Source organism: Danio rerio, chromosome 3 (genome assembly GCF_049306965.1).
Source record: "Danio rerio strain Tuebingen ecotype United States chromosome 3, GRCz12tu, whole genome shotgun sequence".
NCBI classification, from domain to species: domain Eukaryota; kingdom Metazoa; phylum Chordata; class Actinopteri; order Cypriniformes; family Danionidae; genus Danio; species Danio rerio.
In genome coordinates this window covers 7,743,020-7,764,425 of record NC_133178.1, presented here as the reverse complement: position 1 = coordinate 7,764,425, position 21,406 = coordinate 7,743,020, and the positions used below count along the sequence as shown (strand labels likewise).

General features: G+C 38.9%; 1 protein-coding gene across 4 annotated transcripts in view; it reads left to right on the top strand.

The window, feature by feature from the left end:
* Positions 1-16,124, top strand: part of LOC101883776 (uncharacterized) — a 191,970-nt gene extending 175,846 nt beyond the window's left edge. For 2 of the 4 annotated variants that reach the window (XM_073944112.1, XM_073944111.1), the window contains exons 4-5: positions 11,115-11,392; positions 11,556-16,124. In XM_073944112.1, coding sequence (XP_073800213.1) covers positions 11,159-11,392; positions 11,556-15,440 — 4,119 coding nt within the window. In that variant the 5' untranslated portion in view covers positions 11,115-11,158 and the 3' untranslated portion in view covers positions 15,441-16,124. Of the gene's footprint in view, positions 1-2,941; positions 4,515-4,665; positions 4,799-11,114; positions 11,393-11,555 lie in introns of those variants that run through there. The other 2 variants (XM_073944113.1, XM_009299174.5) reach the window with 2 other exon arrangements.
* The last annotated feature ends 5,282 nt before the right edge of the window (positions 16,125-21,406 follow it).

Genomic DNA, 21,406 nt, shown 5'->3' with positions numbered 1-21,406 from the left:
GCGCGTTCAAGGTCAAAACACACTTTCATTGTCTTATAATATGCATTTACTTTTACCTCATTATCCCAGCATCTCTCATATGATTCGTTTAGGAATTCATTTGTTTCCAAACCCCTCCTTAGCGCGAAGCTAATCTGCAATGATTGGTCCAATGACCACATCTGTTGCGATTGGTTGACAGTGCTATTGACCTTATTTTAAAATGCGGAAGTGCGCCTGTTTTCGCGATTGTCTTAGAACTTCCGTTTCAATCGACTATGGGAGAAATGACAAGGAATAATAAACGGCAAAAAACGGTCAAACTACTTGCTCTACAAACAAATGTTTGCATGACTATACAGACCAAGTCGAATAATATAACAAGGAAATATCAGTTTGCAACATCAAACAGCGAAACGAGCAGTTTTTAATGTCTAAAAATGAATGGAAGTGAATGAGACCGGAAGTCTCGTGCCAAAAAGATTCAAATGGCAGCGCCCACTTGTTTGCGGAGAATAAGGTCAATACTGTGGTGTTGTTGTGAAAATGAACTTTAATGCTTTATTCCCCACAGACAGGGCCGGCGCGTCCATATAAGCGACCCAGGCAGCAACCTAGAGTGGCAGAGGGGGTGGCGTTCGCGACATCTTCTCACTTTTTTCCATGACAATACCCCCCCACCGCCCCGGTTCTTGCTGTCATGCAAGCAATCACACCCCTGTCTCTCGTTTTCACTTTCGGTTTAAAAACGGCATGATTATCTTATGCCTAAAGCGCCAGTTCAGTTTGCTCCGGCCCTGCCCGCAGCCGAATCTCTATCTGTCAGCGATCGTCATCTTTGAGTCATGATCAGTCCCGTGATCCTCCGCGCCTCCGCTAGTGTGTGGAGGGAAAGCATGTGCACATTTAAATGTAACTGTAAGTACATATTTGGTGATGTATCGCATCGACGTCGATGCGATCAAACAAAATATCCCAACCCAACTTGATTCGTTTATTCGACTCTGAGTGAAATATTTTGCTAAAGATTCAATAGTTTTAAACAAGGTGCACCTTTAGATTTAAACCTAAGCTGGATATTTTCTTCCACTTGGAGCTGTGTTACACTGGAGGAAAGGTCATTTTTAAAAACCCACTGTAGGGGAACATCTCGTTTACTAATGTAACCCGCATTCCTTGAAGAGGGAATGGAGACAAGCGTCTCTGATGCCACAGCAGCTGGGTCTTCAGCAGATAGCTGAGTGATCGGTTCTTCAGTGGCTAAAGTGTAACCACTCGCTCGGTGTGTACCAGTTATATTCTCTCAATTCAATTCAATTCAGCTTTATTTGTATAGCGCTTTTACAATGTAGATTGTGTCAAAGCAGCTTCACATAAATGGTCATAATAACTGGAACAGTGTGGTTCAGTAACTGGAACAATGTGGTTCAGGTTTTAGTGTTTAAGTTCAGTTCAGTTCAGTTTAGCTCAGTTCAGTGTGATTTAATCATTACTGAGAGTTCAAACACTGAAGAGCAAATTCATCGATGCGTAGCTCTACCAATCCTGAACCATGCGAGGCAGTGGCGACAGCGGAGAGGGAAAAAAAACTTCACCTGATGGGAGTGAAGAAAAAAAACCTTGAGAGAGCCAGACTCAGTTGGGCACGACCATTTTAATTTCTCCGCTGGCCAAAAGTCTTGTGCATAACTTCATTCGTCGTGGTTTATGCTGGAAGATGGCCTCAATGAAGACTCGTCTGTCCCTGGAGCGTCGCTGGAATCAGACACATGTTCTCCACTCCCCACGACCATCAGCGCAGCAGCAGCTCAGGATATGGCCTGGTCCCGGATATGGAATCCTTGGGATCATCACGTCGCTGGTCTTGGATCCAATCAGTGACTCCGCATAATCTGAGGACCTCGGGATGAGTATCCCCAGGTGAAAATAGAGAATAAAGAGAATAATTAGCGTAGATTTGTGAAGGCTGTCCATTAAGATTCACAAACTGGTAGCGGTCAGTTAAATATGACTTAAACCATTGTAGAGCCTGTCCCTGGACACCTGTAGACTTTAAGCGATTTATGAGGATATTGTGGTCAATGGTATCAAATGCCGCACTAAGATCGAGTAAAACTAATAGCGAGACGCACCCTCGGTCAGCAGCTAAGAGTAAATCGTTGGTTATTTTCACTAAGGCGGTTTCTGTACTGTGGTGAGCCCTGAAACCTGACTGAAACACTTCAAAAATATTGTTCGTCTGCAGATAAGAGCATAATTGAGTGGAAACAACTTTTTCTAGTATTTTAGACATAAATGGAAGATTAGAAATAGGCCTATAGTTAGCTAAGTTGTTGGTGTCTAGTTGCGGTTTCTTAATAATAGGCTTAATAACAGCTAGCTTGTAAGAGTTTGGAACATGGCCTATAGATAAAGAAGAGTTGATAATGTTAAGAAGAGGTTCTCCTATAGCAGGTAGCAGCTCTTTCAGTAATTTTGTTGGAATTGAGTCCAGCATACACGTAGCTGGTTTAGAGCTATTTATAATTTTTACTAACTCTTCATGTTCTATGATTTTGAAGCAGTGTAGGTTATTATTATGATTTAATGAAATATTTACAGGATTTGGAGTATAAGCCGGTGCAGAAAGTTTGGCATCTCCTATTTTCTGTCTAAAGCCTTCTATTTTATTACTGAAAAAATTCATGAAATCATTCTCTAATGATTAATCACTGATTAATCACTGGCACATGCGGAGCAAAGCTCTAACAACTGACATTGGCCAGTTTGCTTACTCTTCAGAGTGCTTGGTCGTCTAGTGATCTCCCCATAGTGTCTTATCTAGACACACATCTCCGTTCCCTCTTTAGGGAACGCGGGTTACGTTAGTAACAGAGAAATCCTCTGACCAACTTACTTGACCAGAAAACCCAAATTCCTGACAAGGTAAAAGAAAACCCAGTCATTATTAGAGCTATCAAAACAAAACAAAACAAAAAGATATTTTAAGTACAATCAGAACCTGCCTAATCTATCCATATTGGGCAGTGATACACATTTTTTAAATAATTTAATGGCATTGACAAAAGTCTACAATTTGTCCTTAATGGTGCACACTGTGGTATTGTAATATTGTTTTGAACTAGACTGCTAGTTCAAACTGCTGTTTTTTTTTTTGTGTTTTTTTAAAGTTTTTTTTTGCTATTTTTTCTCTTTTTTTTCTTTTTTCCCCTTACAAATACTGTATACTATGTATCGTTTTACTCACTGCTGTGTATATTGCTCATTCTGAAAAAAAATCTATAAAACAAGTAATACCCAGAATCACAATTATTAATTATATGTCTCTGAATGTGTATTTGTCCCTGCAATTTCACGGCTAATGCCATAAAATGAAGTACACAGATGTACTGTAACCTATTATTTTGTCAGTGGTGAGGAAACTCTAAAGATCAAATACTTCAGCAAATGTTTGGAAACTTTAATAAAATTGTTTTTGCAGTAAAAGTATTAAATACTCTTATCCCTAACTTGCCCTTTGATGACTTACTTGCCAGAACACTGTTACTGGAGGTGGTCAAAACAGCGACGAAGAACAAAAAAGCTACTAGTCTTGATTGTATCCCTGCTGAGATCTACAAATTCATCAGCGATTGCATCAACTCTTGCATAAAATTTGGATTAAAGAAGACATGCCAGCAGATTTTCTAAATGCTAACCTAGATGCTGGCAGCTAGCTCTCTGCAACTCTCACATAGTCACCGGCTGAAGCTAAGCAGGGCTGCGCCTGTTAAGCACCTGAATGGGAGACCACATGGGAAAGCTAGGTTGGTGCCAGAAGTGGTGTTAGTGAGACCAGCAGGAGGCCCTCAACCTGCAGTCTGTGTGGGTCCTAACACCCCAGTATATTCAAGAGGACTCTATACTGCTCAGTGAGTGCTGTCTTTCAAAGAGACGTCAAACCGAGGTCCTGACTCTGTGGTCATTAAAAATCCCAGGATGTCCTTCGAAAAAATGTAGGGGTTTATATGCGGGACAATTTTTACCATATCACTGGCTTACATGTGCAGTAAAGCTAGTTTTCTTCATTACAGAGTGTATAAGGCAGAGTATCCTGAAGGAAGGAAGAGAGAAATATATGGAGGGTGGTAAGAGTAAGAGAGGGTATAGAAAGCCTTTAAATATTTTGCACACCCCCAGTCTAAATATCTAGATCTTTCTCTCTTTTTATATCCGCAGCAAAGTCAAAAACAAGCTCTTCCGGTAAAAACATTAAAATAAGACATGGCTGGCATACTTTTTATGGTGCCACTGTTTGTACTGTTCCATTTGCCAAACTCTTAGCCAGTGATATAGTGAATGTACCCTATAGGACATAGTCTGTAAATGTGTTTCAGTTCCAGTCTGTGTTAAACTCTGCCCCAGACACTGATTGTGTAATATTCCAGTAAAGAGGATGTTTCTGTTTGTTTCTGTTTGACGGCTGAAAGGTTGTTAAATAGAGTTCATTCACAGAGATTTCTGCAGATTGACCATCAGACTCAACTGACTTCAAAGTAAGACACGTTTATTTATCTCTGCTTTGTTTTAACATTAAGTTTATTTGGAATAACAATATATAATACAAAACATTCTAATTGGTTATTTAACATGATTATTCATACTTTGTGTTTATTTTATACATTTTTTGTGTTGTGTTGTTGCCAGTGATGTTTTAAAGATGACATTTGGATCTCTTGAGCCACTATAATATTGCCCAAATCAGGGGTTCCCAAACTTTTCAGCACGCGACCCCTAAAATAACAATGCCAGTGACTCGCGACCCCCAATATCCTCTGAGGTGATTATAAATACAGAAAACTTGCATGCAATGGGGCACACACACACACACACACACACCAATAGACCAAAGTCTATTCTTCGTTTAATTTTTTTAATGTATGTCAGTGCTGTAAATGGGCCAGAAAGTTTAACCTGGTGTTATAAAATCAATCTGCTGCATCTGACGCTATTGCTGTCTTTAATATAATGTATTTACCCCAGGGGTCGCAATCCAATAGAACAAGTAAATAAGCTACTATAGTAACTATAAACGACTGTTTTTTTCTCTTCAGTTGGTTATGGATAAAATATGGTAATTCTTATGGCCTAATAATAATAAGTAGATTTTTGGAAATCACCAGGCGACCCCTCCTTCATTGTTCCGCGACCCCTCAAGGGGTCCTGACCCCCATATTGAGAACCACTGGCCTAAATGACGGCGGTAAAGTAAGTTTCAAACCAATTCAATTTATTTTGTGGTTGTTACATTTGAGCCCAACTATGTCAGATAAACATCGATATATACTCCCTTTGTTCCACAACATACATAGCAAAATTTCTTTGGTCTAGATCTGGCTGGCCCACACAATCAGCTTTTGCTTTGCCCACATGCCACAGTAAATTACGGTACATGATTGGACCAAGTCTGGCTTCAATACAAGGGCCAAACATGAACCATACCTGGGCCATGTCTCAGACAAGGTAACAACCCATAACTGTACCTGAACTGGGCCAGATGTGTTGTTGTGTCACGACTGCAATGAATTTGATAAACCCATAAAGCGTGCTATTGGCATGTCTTCTCAAAGCGACCTGTTTGTTAGAAGTTTTAATTTACTAAAAAATAATTTAAATGTATTCTAAAAGTGGATGAATATAAATGAAACTTACATGTTTGGTCCTCATGCTGTATGCCAGTGCTGGAAAAATGCTTGGTGTGCCAGCTTTATGCCAAATCTGAACCAGAATTCTTTGCTTCCTGGGAAGGAGCATTTCTAGAAAATAAATATACATATACAATAACACCAGTGCCAACATGTTTAGAAAAACATCTCTGCTGTTGCGTAAGACTTTTTGGAATTAGTGCTAACTGTATTCAATATTTAAATGTAATTATTATTTAAATGTATCAATAAATGACAACACTGGGATAAAGTTATTAAATTAGATGTACCATATTCAGAATATTATCCTCTATAATGCACAGTGGGGTTTTTTTTTAGCTTTATTGTTTTTATTAATGGTACTGAAACCACATTTTCCTTGTTTAACATTATATACACTTAAGTCCAGCTCTGATACATTTTGAGATAAAGCTAACAAATCAACTGTAACATTTCAAAATAATCTCTATTGAGCACAAGGCGTCTTATTCCAGGTTTTGCCTTTTTTAGTTATGGTACTGAATATTTTTGACACAATCTAAGATAAATGTATCAAATCAAATAGAAAATATAGAGTCAGGACCATGTATAAAAGCAAAAAAAAAAAACTTGTACATTATATAGAATAACATTCTGAACATTTTTATCCAGTTGCTTTTTTAATCAGTGTCAAGTTTAGTTAAAGTGCGTACAGTGTATTCAGCATGAGAAATCTGGATTAAGTAACAAATTTATTACTTAAACTATATATATATATATATATATATATATATATATATATATATATATATATATATATATATATATATATATATACATATACACACACACACACACACACACACAAACACACACAGGTGAATTGGGTAGGCTAATTTGTCCATAATGTAGGAGTGTGTGTGTGAATGTGTGTGGGTGTTTTCCAGAGATGGGTTGTGGCTGGAAGGGCATCCGCTGCGTAAAAACTTGCTGGATAAGTTGGCAGTTCATTCCGCTGTGGCGACCCCAGAATAAAAAAGGGACTAAGCCGACAAGAAAATGAATGAATGAATATATATATTTTTTCTTTTTTCTTTTCTATATTGTAGCATATTATAACATCCCCCTGAATTATTAGCCCCATGTTTATTTTTTCTTGAATTTCTGTTTAACAGAAAAGAAAGATTTCTAAACATTATAGAATTCCCAGTTTAAAAATACAACACATTTCTAAACATATTAGTTTTAATAAATCATTAATAATAGCTGATTTATTTTATCTTTGCCATGATGACAGTAAATAATATTTGACTAAATATTTTTCAAGACACTTCTATACAGCTTAAAGTGACATTTAAAGGCTTAACTAGGTTAATTAGGTTAACTAAGCAGGTTAGAGTAATTAGGCAAGTTATTAATGATGGTTTGTTCTGCAGACTATCGAGAAAAATATAGCTTAAAGGGGCTAACAATATTGACCTTTAAATTGTCTTTAAAAATTAAAAACTGCTTTTATTCTAGCCAAAATAAAACAAATAAGACTTTTTCCAGAAGAAAAAATATTATCAGACATACTGTAAAAATTTTGTTGCTCTGTTAAACATCATTTGGAAAATATTTAAAAAAGAAAAACAAATTCAAAGGGGAGCTATGAATTATTAATAATTCTGACTTCAACAGTGTGTGTGTGTGTGTGTGTGTGTGTGTGTGTGTGTGTGTGTGTGTGTGTGTGTGTGTGTGTGTGTGTGTGTGTGTGTATAAGTTCGGGGTCATGATTTTTAAATGTTTTAAATTAAGCTTCTCCTGCTCACCAAGGATGCATTTATTTCATCATAAATACAGCACATTTTGTAAAACTGTGAAATGTTATTGCACTATAAAACAACTGTTCAAAAGTAGCTTATCATTTAATTTAATCATTTATTCCAGAGATTTTAAAGATGATATTTCAACTTCATTACTCCAAACTTCAGTTACATGATCCTTCAGAAATCACTCTAATAATAATAATTATTATTAATTATTATTAATAATGTATTTGTAATAAAAGCAATAATGACTAGAGTAATAATTTCATGTGAAAATACATAATAAGAAAGCAGTTACTTAAAATGTCACCTTGATATACACAATAATTTTCTTAAAAAATGACAAGAATATATATATATATATATATATATATATATATATATATATATATATATATATATATATATATAATTATTATTATTTCTAACTGTTGCTTCATGCAGCATTGCTTTACAATTTTTTGATGTAACCATTTTGTTTATAGGGATGACAACTTTATAAATGCATTATATGATTTACATGAATGTTTAATGAATGTTTATAAATTTGTTTGTCTTTCGTTGTTAGTGTAGCCAACTAAACTCACCAAAGTAGGGGTGTCACGATTTCAATTTTTAATCGTAATCGATCGAAATTTATGCTCAATTTCGATTATCGAATCAAAAAATAGAATCGTCGATGCTGCCACGCCCCCATGTCACGTCAGCTTGGCTTGCCAAGCGGGAAAATAACAGGCTTGTTGAAGTGCTTGTTAAACTGCAGAAGCAGGAGACCCGTCGACAGAGCTTAAACCCTCTCCTCTTTCAATGAAGTTGCCGGTGTGGAAGCATTTTGGATTTCCAGTGAGTTATGTTGACAACGTTCGTGTTGTCGACAAAAAAAACACAGTTTTGCAAGCTCTGCTATGTACGTATTACGTACGGTTTGTCCGATAGACAACACCGGCATCGCGATCCTCTGCCCGCCCCCGTTGCAAATCCACTCGCGAAAAGTACACACTCGGGCCCTGTTTACACTGTCTTTGTTTTTAAATGGTATTTTAGAAAGACAACGATTTGACATCCACAGTGGCGTGTAGCATTTCTGAGCAGCCCTCCTTCCTCTCTGCCTCTGAAAATGCACATCACGTGACCACACAGACACAGACGCACTCACAGCCATGCGCTCGAGACAGCAGGTCCAGGCAGTCAGAGGACTGCTTCAATCTTTCACTCACTTGTACTTAGTCATTTTAGCGCACACCTCAGATACTGTTGGCTGGTTCCTGTTGGTTGTGCGACTTTTTTACCGACGCCATTATAACGACACAGATCACTGCCTATTCACAAGAAAAAAGTGATTGACAGGTGGTAATTATGTGTGTAACTTGGCTTTATTCATTTACTGTATGATTTGTTTATGGGTAAAACAAAGACCATGCAGGTCAGGTAGTTTAAACGGTAGGCAACAAATAATTAATTGGTCATTAATTAATTATTCATAATCGAAAACCGAATCGAATCGTGCCTTTAGAATCGAAAATGTAATCAAATCGAGGATTTGGAGGATCGTGACACCCTTACACCAAAGTGTTTTACAGTAGTTTTAGTTCAAATTAGTTGTATTGGGGTAATTCTGCTTGTGAAACGATTCATGAAAAAAAAAAAAAAAAAAAAAAATGCACTGAATACATTCAAATATTGTATTGTTGCAAATAGAATAGGGTATTTCTAACCCTGAACTTCAACTTTCCACCTCATTAAAGTCTAAATAACTATATTAACACTGTCAGTATTTAAGAACAAGTCCAACAATGTGACCCTTATAAGGACTAACTGGCAACATGGAGAAGTGAAGGCACCACCATGATTCGCTAAAACAAAGCAGTTAGGAGTCATTTGTTCATACTACACTTTAAAGGGATAGCTCAAAACTTTCAATTTACTCATGTGTGGTTTTAAAGCTTTAAGAGTTTCTTTATTCTGTTAAAGTCAAAAGAAGAGATTTTTTTAAAAAGGTTGGAAACATGTAACCATTTATTTCCGAAGTAGGAAAAATAAATACTATGGAAGTCAGTGGTTACAGGTTTACAAAACTTTTTAAGATGTCTTCTTTTGTATTTAACAGAATGAAGAAACTCCTAGAGGTTTGCAATAAATAAATGGTAGTAAATGAAATTAAATATTTACATCATTTTTATTTCTGGCTGAACTGTCCCTTTAAAAGGTAAGATTCATAGTCATTATTTATGGGTATATGGTATTTGTTTTATGTTTTTACAATGATGAGTCGCTGCTGTAAATTGGTTGAGGATTGTTGTGTAATACTCTGGGTTATCAGTGCTATGGCGCTCTTTTTTTTAAGGTGATGATCTTCTGTGTTAATAGTGAAATGTCACTCATATGATTCAGAAATGCTTAGTGGCCAGATGCAAAAAATAAAACACTTTGACTATAGCCACTTTCACACAGTGATACCGGTAAATATCTGGAAAATTTCCGGAACGACTTTACCGGTATATTCAAAAAAGCGCTGTTCACACAGGCGAGGACGTTACGGAAATTTTCCGGAAAAGAGCATTCACACATCCATTCCAAAATACCGGTAAATTCTGACATTCACCACAAATGAGCTTTAAACGGCTGCGCTTGTATTTGTAAACATTTGACTAAATTACAAACTCTGTGGATGATCAATATTGTGAACAACTTTCGCAGGATCACTTTCTCATGTCGAGATGTTCATAATATGTGCGTGTGCAGGCGCTCATAGGCGCACGCAAAGCTTGAAGGTAAACAAACAACGGCTTATCATAAGCATCTCATCGATGATTATTTAAACAGTTGGCATTAAGAAGAACATATAAACGTGATCTGACTAACTTCTAGCAGCTAAATGTGTCTGGAAAAATATTTAAAGGCTTTTATTCTCATAAACCGAGTGGACGTAAATGCGTCTGACTGTTGTGATTGGCTAAAGCAGACGTCTCACGTCAGCACGTTCTAGACGTGCACGCGCTTATTACGGCAATCTTCCTTCTGCATGCACACAGCGCAGCATTGCGGCAAATTGCCGGTAATGTTACAACTTCTCTTTCCGGAAAATAGCCAGAACGAATTTACCGGTATTTTCAAAAAGGACCTGTTCACACATACAACCTTCCAGCAAGGTCTGTATGTGTGAAAGGGGCTTATGTTAGCCATCTTGTTTTTACCACTTAAAGCAGGGGTTACCAATCCTGGTCCAGGAGGGCCGGTGTCCCTGCAGGGTTTAGCTCCAACTTGCCTCAACACACCTGCCATGTTTCAAGTACACCTAGTAAGACCTTGATTAGCTTGTTCAGGTGTGTTTGATTAGGGTTAGAGCTAAAATCTGCAGGACACCGGCCCTCCAGGAACAAGTTTGGTGACCCCTGACTTAAAGACTGTTCATATCTAAATTCAGTTACCAAGAGGTGAATTGGGCCAACTTAAATGTGAAAAGTACAACGGATCACCCACCCCCAATTGTTTAACTGTTAGCTTAAAATGAGTACTTCATTCATTGTGTTTATTGTAATTCTTGTTTTTTCAGACTAACTGCATTCTTGAACACATTGTAGTCTTGATTTTTGTTTATCTTTATCTGCCAATTGCAAATCTGATCACTCGTCTTCTCTTTATTGGTGCTCTTACCGACACACAGGGTGGATTACTCTCTCACACACAGCGGATGAGTTTGCGGCTGAAATGATGCCATCTGTGTTCCTCCTCTACGTGTTGTGGGCGTTGTGTCCTCTCTCTGTGGGACTGCCCCTCACCTGTCCTTCATCTCTGAATCTCAATCCTCAGCAGGGATCTGGGAAACTGTGCGCAACATTGCAGCTGCAGCCCAAGTTTCCCTGTCCCAATGTAAGCCTGTCAGTGAGTGACAATGAACAACTCAGTCCTGAAACATGGCATCTGGAGAGTCTGTCGGTAAAGGTAAGATTTTAAGATTCTTACTGTGGTTTTTTTCCCTAGCTGGTGTTATCCTGTTTTTTATATCCTTTTTGAATAACAATTAATTTTGAGAGGCATTAGCAAAATGATATGTGGTCCATGGTCTCATTAACTTTACCTTTAACTACTACTTTTGTCTTTTTAGGTGGAAAAAAACTGCAGTTTTATGGTGATTCAACAAGACAAGCAGAGTCAACTTTTTCCTGGAGGATCCTATTCAAGCATTGCTATAAACTCCATCAGTACACATGCAGAATTTTTGTGCGTGTGCACAAAATTTCACATCAGATCCAAACGTACTCCAACACCTGAAGATTTTCAAAATAGACATGTATTGGAATACATTGATAATACAGATAACAACTTTTGGGGTAACATTTGGAGCAATTCAAAAAATGTTAGAGCACGTTTACCACGCAGGCAATCCTTCATGACGAAAGATGAGTTTAACAAAATCAAGTTCACTAAGGAATTTCCAGTTGAAATTGAAAGTGAAAGACATGGACTGAAAACATTATATAGAAGTGACCATAAAATTGATATTTATGATGTCAGTAAAATAAAGGGCCAAATTAAAGTCACCCAAAGGAATGATTATGTTGTGGCTGATTTAGACAACAATGATAAGCCGATTCACTTTGAAAATGGTGAAGATATTTCTGAACACTTAGAAAAAATGGAAAAAAATAAAGTTCTTAAAGTACAAAAAGTATTAAGAAATAAGAAACCAGTGTTGGAAGTAAAAGATGAATTTGAGACTGCAGTTGAAGAAGATCCATTTGAGACTGCAGTTGAGGAAGATGCAATTGAGACTGCAATTGAGGAAGATGCATTTGAGACTGCAGTTGAGGAAGACGCATTTGAGACTGCAGTTGAGGAAGACGCATTTGAGATTGCAGCTGAAGAAGACGCATTTGAGACTGCAGCTGAAGAAGACGCATTTGAGACTGCAGTTGAAGAAGACGCATTTGAGACTGCAGCTGAAGAAGACGTATTTGAGTCTGCAGTTGAGGAAGACGCATTTGAGACTGCAGTTGTGGAAGACGCATTTGAGACTGCAGTTGAGGAAGATGCATTTGAGACTGCAGCTGAAGAAGACGCATTTGAGACTGCAGCTGAAGAAGACGCATTTGAGACTGCAGTTGAGGAAGAGACATTTGAGACTGCAGTTGAAGAAGATGCATTTGAGACTGCAGTTGAGGAAGACACATTTGAGACTGCAGTTGAGGAAGACACATTTGAGACTGCAGTTGAGGAAGACGCATTTGAGACTGCAGTTGAGGAAGACGCATTTGAGACTGCAGTTGAGGAAGACGCATTTGAGACTGCAGTTGAGGAAGACACATTTGAGACTGCAGTTGAAGAAGATGCATTTGAGACTGCAGTTGAGGAAGACACATTTGAGTCTGCAGTTGAAGAAGACGCATTTGAGACTGCAGTTGAGGAAGACACATTTGAGACTGCAGTTGAAGAAGATGCATTTGAGACTGCAGTTGAGGAAGACACATTTGAGACTGCAGTTGAGGAAGATGCATTTGAGACTGCAGTTGAGGAAGACGCATTTGAGTCTGCAGTTGAAGAAGACGCATTTGAGACTGCAGCTGAAGAAGACGCATTTGAGACTGCAGTTGAAGAAGACGCATTTGAGACTGCAGCTGAAGAAGATGCGTTTGAGACTGCAGCTGAAGAAGATGCATTTGAAACTGCACCTGAAGAAGACGCATTTGAGACTGCAGCTGAAGAAGAAGCATTTGAGACTGCAGCTGAAGAAGACGCATTTGAGACTGAAGCTAAGGATGACGCAATTGAGACTGCAGCTGAAGATGATGCATTTGAGACTGCAGCTGAAGAAGACGCATTTGAGACTGAAGCTAAAGATTACGCATTTGAGACTGCAGCTGAAGAAGATGCATTTGAAACTGCAGCTGAAGATGACACATTTGAGACTGCAGCTGAAGATGACACGTTTAAAACTGCAGCTGAAGATGACACGTTTAAGACTGCAGCTGAAGAAGACACATTAGAAACTGCAGCTGAAGAAGACACATTTGAGACTGAAGCTAAAGATGACGCATTTGAAACTGCAGCTGAAGATGACACGTTTGAGACCGCAGCTGAAGAAGACGCATTTCAGACCGCAGCTGAAGAAGACGCATTTGAAACTGCAGTAGAACAAGACGGATTTGAGACTGCAGTCGAAGGAGGTACGTTTGAGACAGCAGTCGAAGGAGGAACATTTGGGACTGTAGTTGCAGGTGGCGCATCGGAGACATCAGTTGCAGGTGGCACATTTTTAACTTCACTTGCAGGTGGTGCAATTTTAACTGCAGTTGCAGGTGGTGCATTTCAAAATGCAGGTAAAGGTGGTGCAGTTGAGACTGCAGATAAAGGTGGTGCAGTTGAGACTGCAGATAAAGGTGGTGCAGATGCGACTGCAGATAAAGGTGGTGCAGATGAGACTGCAGGTAAAGGTGGTGCAGTTGAGACTGATGATAAAGGTGGTGCAGATGAGACTGCAGGTAAAGGTGGTGCAGTTGAGACTGCAGATAAAGGTGGTGCAGATGAGACTGCAGGTAAAGGTGGTGCAGTTGAGACTGCAGATAAAGGTGGTGCAGATGAGACTGCAATTGGAGAAGGCACGGTTGAGACTGCAGCTGAAGTAGATGCATTTGTGACTGCAGGCAAAGGCAGTGCAGATGAGACTGCAGGTAAAAGCGGTTCAGTTGAGCCTGCAGTCGACGTGGATGCATTTGTGACTGCAGGTAAAGGAAGTGCAGTTGAGACTGCAGGTAAAAGCGGTGCAGTTCAGACTGCAGTTGAAGAAAGTTCAGTTGAAGAAGAGGCATTTGAGATTGCAGATGAAGAGGGTACATTTGAGACTAGAGCTGATGAAGATGGATTTGAGACTGCAGTTGAAGAAGACGCATTTGAGACTGGAGTTGAAGAAGACGCATTTACGACTGCAGTTGTAGAAGACCCATTTAAAACTACAGTTGCAGGAGACGCATTTGAGACTGCAGCTGAAGAAGACCCATTTAAAACTACAGTTGCAGGAGACGCATTTGAGACTGCAGTTAAAGAAGACGCATATGAGACTGCAGCTGAAGAAGACCCATTTAAAACTACAGTTGCAGGAGACGCATTTGAGACTGCAGCTGAAGAAGATGCATTTGAGACTGCAGCTGAAGAAGACCCATTTAAAACTACAGTTGTAGGAGACGCATTTGAGACTGCAGCTGAAGAAGACCCATTTAAAACTACAGTTGCAGGAGACGCATTTGAGACTGCAGTTAAAGAAGACGCATATGAGACTGCAGCTGAAGAAGACCCATTTAAAACTACAGTTGCAGGAGACGCATTTGAGACTGCAGCTGAAGAAGATGCATTTGAGACTGCAGCTGAAGAAGACCCATTTAAAACTACAGTTGCAGGAGACGCATTTGAGACTGCAGCTGAAGAAGACCCATTTAAAACTACAGTTGCAGGAGACGCATTTGAGACTGCAGCTGAAGAAGATGCATTTGAGACTGCAGCTGAAAAAGACCCATTTAAAACTACAGTTGCAGGAGACGCATTTGAGACTGCAGCTGAAGAAGACCCATTTAAAACTACAGTTGCAGGAGACGCATTTGAGACTGCAGCTGAAAAAGACCCATTTAAAACTACAGTTGCAGGAGACGCATTTGAGACTGCAGTTGAAGGCAGCGCATTTGAGACTGCAGATGAAGAAGACCCATTTGAGACTACAGTTCAAGGAGACTCATTTGAGACTGCAGTTGAAGGCAGCGCATTTGAGACTGCATATAAAGAAGACTCATTTGAGACTGCAGTTGAAGGCAGCGCATTTGAGACTGCATATGAAGAAGACTCATTTGAGACTGCAGTTGAAGGTAGCACATTTGAGACTGCAGCTGAAGACTCATTTAAGACTGCAGTTGAAGAAGGCACAGTTAAGATTGTAGTTGAAGGTGTTCCTGGGGTTATGATCAAGGAGGGGGAAGGAAGAATTTCAACTTACATTTATTTTTGACATCCTTTTTGATTCTCTTGTACTTTATTACCCTCTGTGTAAAGCTAATATATCCTAGTAAGGAATTAGGGCCCTAACCCAGCAGTGGTGGTTGTAATTGGAATTGCTCTGTTCATTATTATATTTTTAGTATTATTATGCTCCAATGTTTAAAACGTTTTTAAGGTTGCTTGGGAGTTTGATTTCAACATACTTGGCACACACACCAGAAATGCCTAAATGTATATCTGCATTTAAGTTCCAGAACTTGGTAAGTTCATTTTGTTAGGGCAAAATGAATCAGTAGCACCACATATACTTTAAAGAGTGTGTATTTGTTAAAACTAAGACAGACAATTGTCTGACAAATTTGATAAAAGTCCTGACCTGAACACATGCATCATCAATGTTTGTATTGTGGAAAAGGCTTCAGTCAGTACAGTTGAAACTTGAGCTTTGTAACTCTGCACATCTTCTACACCTGCAAAACCATGTCAGGAGAATTATTGCACTTACCTTAGAAATCAGACATATCAGAGAGCTATTTAACATTGTTTCAGTGTGATTTATGCCATCTTTAAATGCTAGCTTGTCATATAAACTGTAATACTGATACAGCAACAAAATATTTTTCTCTAAGTATTTCTGTCATAGTGTTTATAATAAAAGTTTGCATATGCCATGTGAGCGTAAGCTTTGTCCTATGCATTTCAAGAATTCCCACTTAGATATGCTTGGCACTTATAGCAGGTTTGGCATGCTGTCCCGGGAGAGAACCCTGAGCTCGGAGATATTTGAGCCCAGGGCTCCCGCCCGGTCTAGAAGCATATCAGGAGAACCGAGATCAGGTAGGTCTCGATCGCTCCCCCTTTAGAAGGGGAGAAAAAGGAGGAGATGGGGTGGAAGGGGGGATTCTTCCAAAATGAAGATAGTGCAATGGGGAGAAAGTGATCCATTTATACTAAGCTAGGATCATTCTGATTGGATTATTACTGATTACGGATGAGTGGCCAGCGGTGCACAATCATATCACGTGCTCCTCTCGAAATTAGTTTATGAAACTTCACTTAAATTTTGAAAGCATTGTTAATTAAATGTATTTAATAATTTTGTTTTCCTGCATGTTTTAATGCCTCTATTCATTCGTTTACAATGTCACACTGTAGTTGTGGTTCAATAGCAATGGTTAGTTTCGGAATGGAAAACACAAATGCAGAAATTGAAGAACAAAAAATGAATTCATATGTTTGATTCACAGTAGCAAACATGTCATAATGAATTCAATTTCCTTATTAAAAGAAAACACCATGAGCTTTGGTTGAATTAAACTTGGCAGCTATAATTGCGATCTTAAATTTTCCGAAATTTTATCTCGCTGCATTTGGAAATTTAGCAAATGGCTGTTTCCAAACTTCTATGCTGAAAAACATGTGGCACTGGAAATGTGACCATGTGGCAGCTTGTAAAGGGAGTTGTTAGGACCCTGAGTGTTTGATCAGACTCAAAGAGCTAAGATCAAGCTTCAATCCCAGCAATCTGCTCACCCCTTAGCTTCCAATTCACCTGGTGTGAGTGTACCTGTGTTGACAGCCATCTTTCACCACTATTACTCAAAGTCCCACTCCTGCACCTCAAAGTGAAATGCAAGTAAAGCCTAGTTCACACTAGAGGATTTTAAGCCTGATTTGAGCCCGATTTGGAAGTTAACGAGCTCGCCGACAGATCGGGCTGTGATCGGGAAGAAATCTGTCGGTGCACGGCGCTTGCCGCTCTTTGTGTGTGAACTACTGAACAACGTATCAACGAGGCTCGCTGACGCGTCGCCGACACCTCGCAGATGGAAATCCAACATTTAGCATGCTAAATATTCCAGAGCAGTCGGCCGACTCAACCCCACGTGTGGTCCGATGTAGTGACGAGCTGCAGCCAATGAGAGAGCGTATCAGCATGAGCTGAATGCCTGTGTGCTCAGGGGCTCAACAGAAACATCTGTGATTGGTCAGAATGGGCATCAACGCACTCGCTTCATTCTGTGTTAACACAGACATTAGAGTAGGCTATATTAACAGTGGAGCTATCACTATTAGAATTGCCATACTGCTCATTCTGACCGTTCTCATATGAAACGCCATATTGTCACAACATACTTACATTCAAAGCTATTATTGAGATATTAAAATTAAGATTTGAATGTCTGGCATCATATTTAATGACACCATTACCCTAAAAATATCATCTTTTTTTTAATACAGCCTATAAATATGTAGTTAAGATACTAGAACATGCAAAGGACTTGGCTTTCATTTTCACTTTCAAACAGAAGCTATTTCGCGGCATAGAATATGCTGTTTTGAAAGATATCTGAAGTAAATTGATGTTTTTGCCATCAGAAAGTTTTGTTTATGTTAGCAGGAAGTTGCTTGGCAAAAAAATGCACACATATTTAAAGTCACAGCGAAAAGTATCAGACATGCATGCAGTCATTTTGACCAATATGGTAATTTAAGGCAGAATTGCTCAGTCCTTTACTGTTTTGTAATTTAAAAAAAATGACAATGTGAGAAAGAAATACACTGATAGTTAGAAAACGGCAGGGTGTTATTTATTAGTTTTATTTTAAAGAGTTATACAATTACAAAAATTAAAAACTTTCTGTGTATTTCTCCACTTGAACCTTGCAGATGAGTGATTAATGCGCTGATAAATCAGCTGATTTGACAATGTTTTTAAATGCTTTCTCCAAAGCTTGAAACGCTGTCAGTTATTTCATCAGCACACAAGCAGCCAATAGTGTTCAGCTTTTTCTGACGACTCCTCCCTCAAATTTTCATTGGCTGTGGTTTGGTAGCTTGAATGAGCTGTTGGGGAATGAGTTGTTGTCAGATCATGTAGTGTGTGACCCCCCTCTTGTGGATCGTTCACGGAGTGTTGCGTAGTGTGAACACCACAGAGATTAAAAGACACAAAGTCAAGTCATGTAGTGTGAACGGTACAGCGATCTGCTGATGGTTAAAATCCTGTAGTGTGAACTAGGCGTAAGTCAACGAGAATTTAATAAAGCCTGTGAGTTATTTCTAGTAGTGTTGTTTTGCGAAAGTGATGTTGGCACATTTCAGTTTTTGAAAGTAGCTCTGCCATGTAAAATTATCCTCGTACTGTTTGGCCACTGTTGTTACAGTGCAATCAGATTGGAAAAGCCCAAGAAGTTTGTTCAACCCTGAAGCTTGAGCAAATCTTGGAATGGAATGAGCTGAAGAGCTCTGTTTTACATGCTTATGAACTAGTTCCCGAAGCTTACAAAATTCTGCAATTCTGTGAAAAAACCAAGCCAAACTTTTGATGATTTTTGGTGAGACCATGCAAATTTGTCACATAAAGGGTGCACTGCTAATAAAGTCAACTCATTTCAACAGCTTAAAAAGCTAATTCTGTTGTATTAATTTCAAAATTGCATTGCAGGACGTATAGTAGTATAGTGATGCTGCAGTTTTCATTAATGAATTTGCGCTAATGCATAAGGTTACACTAGTAAGATCAATTTCTCTGATCACACTCACAGTTCTGCTACACCATCCCAAAGAATGTTCCAATTTCTGATGACGCTGAAAATCGTGAATGGTTTTATTGCCATAAGACTGGTCATCTCATTGCTAATTATGCCACTTTGAAATGCAAATCCAGTAGAAAAGCAAACATTCCACAGAGTTAACTGAACATATTGGCATTGCTTTTAAACTTTTTATTTGTGCAGGAACTGTTTCTTTACTTGATGATGAATCTGGTATGAAACTTGTGCATATCCTCTGTGATACCAGAACAAATCAGCCCTTTATACTTAAAAGTGTGTTATCTTTTTATGAATAATCAAGGTATAATTCCCATGCAATTGTTCAAGGAATTGATTTGTCTTTTGTGCAGGTCTTCTTAAACATTTCCGAATGCAGAATTTTAAAATTGGCAGTGTGAGATGAAGCACCTGTCAAAGGTGTGCCACTCATCCTCAGTAATGATCTGGCTGGTAGTAAATGCCTATTCCAGGGATGCCCAAACTTGGTCCTACGGTGTCCTACTTATTTTAGTTCCAACCCCAATTAACCACACCTGAACCAGCTTATCAAGCTCTTTCTAGGTATACTAAAACTTCCAGGCAAGTGTGTTGAAGGTAATTGGTGCTAATCTATGTAGGACATCGGCCCTCCAGGTCCGAGTTTGGACACCCCTGGCCAATACCAATCCATATGAAACAATTCCGTAAAAGTAAAATTTCATCTTCAGTTTTGGACTCTGGTGCGCTTGCACTCACACTTTAAGCGTTACGCACCAAAGCCCAACTGAACTGTGCTCTGGCACACCTCTTTCAACCGGGCCAGGGCTGGCCAAGTGAATTCAGAACACTAACGATTTAGAGCACTCACTCTTCTCAAACGATCCGGCAAACTGGCCTGGGCACGGTTCAGATAGCATATTTTCAGTAGGCCCTTAGAGAGTATTTCCATCATTCTGAGCATATATTAGTCCAAAAGTTGATGATAATAGTTAAACATGGCAGTTTGTTCATGTTTTATGTTGCTGAAAGAATAATTTGCTTGTTTGTTTTTTCCGGCTTTTCCTTTGTTTATCATGCGTCAGTCTCGCGTTTGTCTGTTTCTGAAAAAAATCTAATGTCAGAAGTACTTCAACAATTACGCTCATGTGATTATCATCAGCTTAAGAAGTTTGTTATTTCAAACATAGACTCGCATGCAAGCGAGAAAGTGAAACTGCTCGCCCTTTAGAAGGCCTTGTAAATAACTATGGGGCACAGGGTAGATTCTGCTCTTTTTGGCTTTGTGGCTGTACATCAAGACGACGACATGGTTTGTTATTATATGTATATAGTATTACAGTGTATTCTCTGCTGTGTATTTAAAAATGGTGCTTCCTTTGTTTTCTTTCCCCTGTCGTGTGCACGAGTGAGTGATGTATCTCTGTAAACCAATAGCGTTCAGTTGCACGCCTTTCTACACCTTTTGGTACTCCTTTGTTGTGCTAGGTACCCTTTGCAAAGGGTACCTGTTATGTATTTGTGTTATTTGTGCTCTGTTGCTGTGATTTTTTTCCTCTCTCTCTCTTGCTCTCTTGCTCTGTTCTCCCATATCTGCTTTAATGTATTCTCAGGTACCGTTCATTGGTCCATTCAGCTGTCAGTCATTCCTCTTCGGTTACGTCACTCTTACGTCACATCCAATAAGCCAAGACCACCCGTCATAAAAGCGCACGCCAGACCACTCACTAGTCCCTTGATTTCTCGCTCTCTTGACTTCTGTCTCTGCTTTTTCCACTTGTCTGTGTTATTGCGTGCGTTTAGAAAACCCCGTCTAACTGTGTATTTTGTTGTTGCTCGTTTCTGTGTGCACACTATCCGTCCGTTATTCGTATATCCTAATCAGTTTACGTTGTTTACGAGGCTTGGACGAAGCGGACAGGTAAGAAGGTCACGTGACATGCATTGCAACACATAGGACTACTCTGCTGTCTAGTACATTAGGTTAGGGGCGAGCACCACCCCTTGTACTTTTTGGATAGATAGATAGAGTAGACAGTCAGGACTCGGAAGAACTTTGCGTTTTAATTATACTATTTTCACATACTTAGTTAGCTAGATGCTTCTGGGGAGTTAATTTTAGTTTGGGTTTTGTTCTTTTCATTTCTTTAGCGCCGCCCGCATCCCTTCTGCCAGCTCTCTTGTTTTTTCCTGTCTTTATTTGTCTCAGTGTTGTATATATTGTAAATAGTATATTTTTGCCTTACCTACTTTTTCTTTATTTTTTGATTAATTCGTTGTTGTTGTTGTTCACTTTTGGGGAGTATAAATAAAAGCACATATTTTTGGCATTACTTTGGTTGTCTTTTGCACTCTGTTTCACTGTTTGTATAAATATATTTTAATTAAATCAATGTCAAACCCCACCATCCCCTAGACTAACATCAGGGGTTTATAACAGTAC